This window comes from Melampsora larici-populina (assembly GCF_000204055.1).
Source record: "Melampsora larici-populina 98AG31 unplaced genomic scaffold MELLAscaffold_210, whole genome shotgun sequence".
NCBI lineage: Eukaryota > Fungi > Basidiomycota > Pucciniomycetes > Pucciniales > Melampsoraceae > Melampsora > Melampsora laricis-populina.
The window spans coordinates 1-8,231 of record NW_006768969.1 but is presented as its reverse complement, the minus strand read 5'-3'; the positions used below and the strand labels follow the sequence as shown (position 1 = coordinate 8,231).

The window sequence follows — 8,231 nt, the reverse complement described above, 5'->3', positions numbered from 1 at the left end:
ACAAGAAGATTTACCACACACTTCTGGGTGTCTATCAAATGAACATCACACAACCCATCCAAACCATAAGATTATGCAACTCTGGCCAGCTGGACCAGAAGACAATGAAGAGATAACTAGATTGATGCAAAGTGGCAAGGATTCAGTATCCATGGACAAACACAAATTACGCATCAGTCAAGAAACTCTTGACATGGATCTCTGGATCAGTAAACTGAAAGATGCAGCAGGTTACCTGACTTTTCATACAAGAAAGGATTTATATAACCTTGAATCCCTTAAGAAAGACCTGGTGTCTGACACCACTTTTATTCAGACTGCAAAGCAACCTTCAGACAGCCCACCAACAGGTGCGACCAAGAAATCTATTACACTGCCACAATTAGTCACTCAAAAGGCATACAGAAGGAAAACAAAAGCTCAACCAAGCACCCTTCAAAAGACTAAAAATGTATACCAATATGTCAAAAAAGAGATTGTAAAACATCCAACAACAGATGCAACAAAGCCTACAGATACATTTTCTACATTGAAAGAGATAAATTCAAGTTTGAAAGAGAGCCCTGAGGTCCCAGGTGGAGGTTTTAAAAGGATCACAGACACCCAGAGTGCCAATCTGCCTTGTGGGGAAGGTCCTATGAATATCATTGCACAAAAGGAAGTAAAAAGGTTGTAAGTTTTTACAAGATCTGTTTCAGAAAGAGGCATCTGACTAGTTTATTTTCATCTACAGAGCTGAATCACCAGGAACACCACTTCTTAAGAAGATATTACAAGAAGGTAACACAAGTAAAAATATTGGGAAGTATGATGATTTTCACAAAGTTGGGAAGAAGCCGTCTTTGAAAATCCCAGAACAAACTCCTGAGGGATGGAAAATCAAGGTGAAATCAAACACAAAAGCAAATGATATACAAAAGGATCATGATCACAAGTAAGCCCAAAACTCAGGAAATCCTTTTTTGCGTGAGAAGTTGCTATAAATCAACTAAACAGATTCTACCCCTTGCCTTTAGGAATTTATCACCAGAAAAACTAAACTTCAACCAACAGGTACCTGGAGAGGCCACCTTTGAGATACTTGAAAGTGACAATCTCAAGGAGACCACAGATAAATTCATAGTTCCTAGTAGTGTCAAGTCATCCAAAAGAAAAAAAGAAAGGTTGAGTGGTTCTAAAAGAGCCTCATACATCAAAGCAGATTCAAAGGCTTCAAGCAGTACCATATCAGATAAGGATTGCACTATTTGGCGCCCGGTTTCGAAAACACGACGCCCGGTTTTGAAAACACGACGCCCGGTTTTGAAAACACAACGCCCGGTTTTCAAATTTTACATCTTTCCGTAGCCCGGTTTCAAACCGGTTTTTAATTGTACACACATGCCGAGTTAGACCATGGTTTATGACAAGCATACTTGCCCATAGTTCTAGCTCATTGTCGATAGTTTTTGAAATCCAATGTCTTAATTTGCTTTTTCAAAGACCCCGATTGCAATGTAATCCTGGAGTGAGGTGGTTAACAGTCATAAAAGTTCAAATAAAATGAATGACTGTTGTACTCAGAAACAACCAAGGCCAAAAAGATACAAGTTCAAACAATCATTCTAATCAAAATCAACCAGAATAAAAAATAAGATACATTCACACCAACATTTGACTCGGGATCGATTAAAATGGATCCCACTATTTAGCGCCCCCTTGGCAGATATCCGTGCCCCTTGGGTTTTGATCAATACCCGCGCGGCCCGTCAAAACCCAAATATTTTAAGCGTAAGCCGGACCTCTGGGGCGCCTTGAGGGCTCCTTAAGCGGGCACAACTTCACAGATGAGCCCTGTTTTTACCTTTTTGATGCCCTTCCATCACCTCGATGGGGCAACAACTGGCAACAAAGATCATTAAAACCAACAAAAGGGCTCCTAAGTTGTTTTGCGCCCGGACCGGCCCCATGACTACACAGACATTGGCCCCTCAAGCCATGGAAGCATACCGCAGAGCGTACCCTTACACATGTAGTAGGCCCCCCTCTCCGCTCTCCCCTATCTCAAACTTGTTTCCTTCCTACCCATCTTTGAACAATCCCTTCATCGCTCTCAGATTGCTCTCATGCCTCCCGATTCTCCGTCTCTTACCCGCAATACTCGATTCAACCCAAAAAAAGCACGACCGGATGCTTTGAGCACGCGAACAAACACGATGACTACCGATTTCAACGGATCTTGATCATATTACTTCTGTCAAAGCTGGGACCATTAACTGGAATAGTTTGGATGAAACATATCACGATTATCATTCTTCTACTCAATGAACAATATTTAAAAGACAATCTGGAAAAGATCTGGGCATTTGGACCTAGACGAATTGGACCGAATGTGTCATCAGATCAATTACCTTGTTCAAATCAATTGTAAGTGTGTTTTTCAATACGATTTGAATTTGGTGTATAACAAGTTTACTAAGGTGTGCGTTTTTGTTTAGAAATAAAACACTGAACTAAACAAAAACCAGATTCATCACTCGTATCAGAATCATCATCTCTATCAACGGACACAGATCAAGATGATGAATCCAGTTCAGCTAGTATAGATGTACGTGATATTGATGAATTGATTGAAACTGCATTTCAATTAACCACACTCAAAGGACTACTATGTGCAGAACCATTATCAGGGATGAGTTTTTCAATTCAAAATTTATAACTTGATCTTACTAAAACTTCCGTAGAATCAAGTAAGTTGTTCTATTAATTCAAAAGATAGAGATCAAAGTGGTTCTTGAAGTTTGATTTTTGTATTTTTTTCAGTTCGATCTAGATGGTCACAAAGTATATGCAGTCGTATCTGGAAGAAAAGGAGCCATAATTTCAGAAGACATTGAGTATGGAACAACATTTTATAGTCCAAAAGCTAAATTACCAATAATTGAATCATTTGGATTTGATGATGAATTAATGTCAAAAACATCTGGAATTGCTTTACTACAATCGATCTTTGATGGGTTTTTTAAAATTGATCAAGATCCATTTTGGATACCCAAAACTGATGAAGAATTAGAATATTTTGGTCAGATTGGTGCACATTGAGTTCTGTTCGCGAACATTCAAAGAAGCGTAAAAATGGCTCAGATTTTCTACTTTAGATAGGTTAAAGTGTGTCTGTGGTGTGCATGTATCAAAGAGGAAATCCTACAATGAACAATCAACAAAGGAATACGGAATATCAAGGCGAGATGAAGTAAATAACGCGGGAGCCCCAATTAGGTGCCCCTTTTTAAAAAAAGGGCGCCTGAATTGTTTGTAGCCTGGTGTCCGACCCAAGAGGGGGCTCCGGATACTGCTCCGAGGGCGCTAAATAGTGGGATCCATTAAAATATGATGAGGTTGAATATGATAATGATAAGACGGTCATAAGATACAACTTCAACTGTAATCAGTCAAAATAGGAGTTCGAAAAAGATAAATGTTTGGTTCAATAGGTTTCATCCTCAGAATTGGAGATGAGAAGGTTGCATCACCGGTTGTTCAAGATCTGTAGGAGTGACTTTCTTAAAAGATTCATTACTCTGACAAACCGTGGTCCGATTTGATATTGGTACGTCGTCTTCAAGTTATGAGGAATGCTGAGTGAGAGAGGTGAGATGTGGCAAACCGGTTTCAGGCTAATGCCCGGTTTCTCATAATTGCTGCGGCTGCGGCCAAATTTGGCTTGAACGCGCGGGAAAGTACCGAGAAAAGCGGGCGTCGGGGATTTTCGAAAGCGGGTGCCAAATAGTGCGCTCCATCAGATAAAGATACAGAAATCACATCTCCTGAAGTTTTGGCTAGATCAAACTATGGGATGTTGAACATGTCCCCCATCTTTCCAGACCTCAAACTTGTAAGCTATATTGAAAACATCCCATCAAAAAAACCAAGATTATCTGCACTTTGGATTTGGATGAAAACCAACTCAGAACTTGTCTTGAGAAGGATTTCAACATGGGCTTCAAAGGATAAACTGAGTTCAAAGGCAACAGACATTAAAACATCTGGTATCAATACCCAGACCCAGACTTCCATGAATAGTGTTGACTCAAATCCTGGAATGTTGAAAAAAGTATCAGCTAAAGTATCAGACCTGAAACACTCAATTTACTTTCCGCAGATACCACCAATCCAGAAAGGGGTATATTCACTTTGGGGTTGGATTAAAAAAACACCAGATCCCATATTGAGAAGAGCAAAATATTTTTGGGATAAAAGAAGCAGTGGAGAAAATGTCAAGGAGGTTTATGATGATGAAGTGATGCAGGGTAAAGTCTTTGAAGTCACCAAAGGATGTGAAGAAACTCCAGTGGGTGGAGTAGCAATAAAACCTCTGGAAGATTTGGGTGGTAGCTCTGAAAGTGAAAGAATGGAAGATGTTGTCCAGGACAAGTACCATGATTTATCTTCAAATTTGAAATCAAAATCAAAGGCTGATGTCAAGAAACTAGCTCATTCAGCAACACATCAAAATAGTGCTGCATCACAATCCAATTGCATCCCTGGAGAAAAGAAGCAAATCAGTGAAAGTGACAGGGAGGCTGCACAATATTACTCAAGCATTCTAAGATTGAGCAACAAAAAGAAGTTTTTACCAATTGAGGTGACTGAGGAGGAATATCAACACATCAAGCCTTCACCAATGAATGAAGAAATCTTGGATTTCATGAAAGATAACTCAAGTTTGAGTGATGCTGAATTTGAAAGGAGAGCAACTGCCATGTATTGTCAGATCAATCAATTCAAGATTTTAGAGATGATGAATGACCAAGGAGGATTGATACCACAGAGAATAAAGATACACTTATTATCATTTCAAGCTGATATACCTTGGGGCAACTTTTCACAAATATGAGCAAGATGGAATTGGAAAACATGAGTGTAAAGATTGAGGTTATGTATGAAGATCCAAGTGATTTCAAGGCCCTTGAGGCTATCATGAATTCAGAATTTGAAATACGGAAGGGAATTATATCCTACCTGTTGAAGCGCAAGGATTTATCTAAGTGGTGGAATGAAGAAAGATTTGCAGAAGGAAGAAAACAGGGTATAGACTTGGTTAGATTATGACTATTGGAGATATATTAGAATTTGGAGAGCTCAATATTGGTCAGACCTCACTTGCACACAGGAAGGAAGTCCCAAGGAAGATGGAAATTTTGTATGAGAACTTTGTACTTCAAAACAATGTGTTGCCATGGCATGATTCTCCTGAAAGAGCTTGGCTAGAAAGTCAACCTGAACTTTGGAAATTATATCAAGAGAGATTCCAAGTTGTCATATTGGCCTTTGAAACCCTGAACTCAAGCCATGTCTATACACTATTGTCATATGATGTTGGAAACAATATGCATGCCTGGTGGCATTTTGGAGACTATTTGATGTGGATTGATGAAGGTCTTGATCATCAACTGATTATGGAGATAGGAGACTCATTGAAGCTAGGAAAAGACAGGGCCAATAATGCCAAGATACTTGCAAGTGTAAACTGGAAAAAGAAACTAGAGAGGTATGATCATGAAGCAAAACTAAAAATAAAAACTTACTTTGAAAAGAGAAGGATCTTATATTGTTCAGAGCTACAGTTCAAAGCACCTTTATCTACCACTGAGTGGCTCAAGAGAACACTTCATTTTTTAATCTCATGGCTCTGATGACTGTTAAGTGAGTCTTGGAAAATAGAAAATTAATAATGATATTATGCTATTCTGATGATTGTTTTGAAAGTTCTTCCTTGTGTTGTGCTAATTCTTAGAATTAGGAACCTCCAGTCAGTGAGAAACTAACTTGATCACTTTTGGCAAATGTAATACTCATTATGGGCTCCAGGAAATGATTTTTCACAAATTTCCCATTTAATAAAAATCTTGCACAAAGGAGCTACTTGAATGAGGGATATGGGCTTTGGACATGGCTCAATTGATTGATTTGCTTTCTTCTATTTGTTTTATTAGATGTCTCAAGGATAATATAATCATATTCATGGAACACATTGGGAAAGACAAGTTGAAGGATGAATCCATCTCACAAGCCCACATGTCTTTAAGCTACCCACCTCAATCCAAGTTTGTGCAGTCATTTTCAAAAAGCTTGTCACAGATTCACTGCCATATTGCTTGAGTCTTGCGGAAAAATTTGGACAAGCTTTTTTCAAACAACTGTATGAGAAACTTTTGCATCATGTTCATACATACCATCTTGTTTCACACATATGATAACATGAAGATGAGCTGAAAATAAAAACATCAACTAAAGTGAGCCATCAGAGAAAAGCTGAACAAATTCCAGAGCTCAAATTTTTTCATCTTCCATTCCAATCCCACCAGCCTTTGAGAGGATCCTGGGATAGTATTCCAGCACCTGACAAAGAAAGTCAGGTTCTTCTCTTTTGAAGTGTTTACAAAAATCATGTGGCCAAAAACAGTTGGGCAATCTTTTCTCAAGAGTGTGATCTCTCTTTTGGGGTGTATTCAGTATAAAGAGGTGATTGAAATTGATGGTTATCAAATGCTATTCAGATTTTGCTTTTTGATTGGTAACAAAATGTTCCAAAGAACACCACTAGAATCTGTTTTGACATAGTTTCCCAAACCGTGAGGCTAAAGACTTCAACCAGACAAAACTCACAAGAACTGTCTGTAGAGCCTTTTGCAAGCAACAAGATCATAGACGCGCGAGAAAAACACTGTCATTCCGACCGCATGGTGATGGATGCAAGGTATCAATGTGGTGGCTTGCACTTTTCGCGCGGGCATTCTAAACGTCATAGCAAAGATTATCAAGTTTAAAGTGAATATCATATGGTTGACTACAAACGAGTTCTAGAAGCTCTACGTACGTTCGAACACAACCTGTGTCTTGCAATAGTACGGGTTTATTGTTTTGTCCTGTTCGGTGTGCCGGCAAACTTTTGTTTTCAAAGTTCAGGAAATAAAGTGATACCAATAAGTCAGTAATCTGTTGAGTCAAGTTGCATGAGGCCATTCAAGGTGTACCACTGAATTCTCAGTTTCCAAGACATCTTGAGATCTCTTGAACCAATGTACGCCGTCAAAGTACATGAGGCTCAGGTAAAACATGCAAGATGAGACTAACCGATCTGTCTACCGTCTGGCCGAGGGGAGAGGGCATTCTTGATTCCATCGTCGCAAGTCCATAACTTTCCCTTGTTCACCACGGTATTAGCCACATCAACGCAATCACTCGCAGCTGTGTGATAACCCAAAGGTAAGCCGTCTGTTTACATTACCCATTGAATGAAAACGAGAATATCTATCGCACATGGTATCAGCTTATCATTCCTTCCACACCATTCGCAAAGATAGGTTATCACCCCTGAGTCTTGTGATACTAGACACACTGGGAGCGTGAATATTTCGGCAAGAAGTTAAAAGTCTAGGGTCAGTTCACACTATCCTGAAAAGTAAAAGATCATTGATTGACTTTAAGGAAGTGAGTTACTGTAAATTGAAGGAAAATGTTGGACTGACAATATGGGAGCTTGTTGGTTGGTGAACCCCAACCGTAGGTGCAGTCTAGAGCATTGGCATGTACGAAGATATGAGAGCCGAGGTTTCCGGCGAGCAAGAAGACAAGTAAAAGATGAAAGATTGGGCTCGATCCCTTCCAAGACATACTTGACAGAACAAGATTTCAATCTGGCTCACAATGTCGTAAGGCTACTAAAATTTCAAAGGCTCGGTGAAATGAACAATTGAGAAATGGTAAATGGTTTTGTAAAGTCTGCAAAGATTGTGAGGAAAAGACCACCGGCTGATTGCCTTGATATCATCAACCTGGGTATTCCAACCACATGTATGTGGCTGTTCTCACTAGAGCCATGGAATTCTGAAGAGGTACCAGGAGGGACCCTGCAGACTACTGAAAAAGGATTCCATTCACCTCGTGCTCCCCATGTGCACAAGAAGAGGGATTGGGCGAAAAACCGACCAACAGGTTTCCAAACCCCATTCAATCGCTGTTCAAATTTTTGGGAACGTTTGCGAGATGGCTCGAAATCAATATCAAAGCCACACAAAACCAACAACAATTTTTATCCAAATTTTTGCTTTGCAGAATTGTTGACCGGTATGCTTGGTTGTGTGATCACGTCCATGCTTTAACCGTTCAAAAGCTCTTACAGGTAAAGTAATTTGCGGCGCCTCAACCTCGCAACGCCCTTTTGCACCTTTACAGATCTGTGAAAGGTG

At 39.6% G+C, this 8,231-nt stretch overlaps 5 protein-coding genes across 5 annotated transcripts; 4 read left to right on the top strand and 1 right to left on the bottom strand.

Moving 5' to 3' along the window:
• Positions 1-151: 151 nt before the first annotated feature.
• MELLADRAFT_70155 (uncharacterized protein) lies at positions 152-1,039 on the top strand (the record flags this gene model as incomplete). The annotated part of the gene is made up of 3 exons (XM_007419481.1): positions 152-672; positions 734-934; positions 997-1,039. 3 exons carry the CDS (start codon positions 152-154, stop codon positions 1,037-1,039), a joined length of 765 nt encoding a protein of 254 aa, XP_007419543.1.
• A 1,784-nt stretch (positions 1,040-2,823) lies between these two features.
• MELLADRAFT_31551 (uncharacterized protein) lies at positions 2,824-3,021 on the top strand (the record flags this gene model as incomplete). The annotated part of the gene is made up of 1 exon (XM_007419482.1): positions 2,824-3,021. A coding segment is annotated over one exon (198 nt), but the record flags the coding sequence as incomplete, so codon positions are not given.
• Positions 3,022-3,844: 823 nt separating this feature from the next.
• MELLADRAFT_70154 (uncharacterized protein) lies at positions 3,845-4,876 on the top strand (the record flags this gene model as incomplete). Its single annotated transcript, XM_007419483.1, has 1 exon — positions 3,845-4,876. One exon carries the CDS (start codon positions 3,845-3,847, stop codon positions 4,874-4,876), a length of 1,032 nt encoding a protein of 343 aa, XP_007419545.1.
• A 211-nt stretch (positions 4,877-5,087) lies between these two features.
• Positions 5,088-5,675, top strand: MELLADRAFT_70153 (uncharacterized protein; the record flags this gene model as incomplete). Its single annotated transcript, XM_007419484.1, has 1 exon — positions 5,088-5,675. One exon carries the CDS (start codon positions 5,088-5,090, stop codon positions 5,673-5,675), a length of 588 nt encoding a protein of 195 aa, XP_007419546.1.
• Positions 5,676-6,742: 1,067 nt separating this feature from the next.
• Positions 6,743-7,656, bottom strand: MELLADRAFT_124243 (uncharacterized protein; the record flags this gene model as incomplete). The annotated part of the gene is made up of 5 exons (XM_007419479.1): positions 6,743-6,777; positions 6,860-6,928; positions 7,117-7,230; positions 7,303-7,380; positions 7,512-7,656. 5 exons carry the CDS (start codon positions 7,654-7,656, stop codon positions 6,743-6,745), a joined length of 441 nt encoding a protein of 146 aa, XP_007419541.1.
• Between the last annotated feature and the right edge of the window lie 575 nt (positions 7,657-8,231).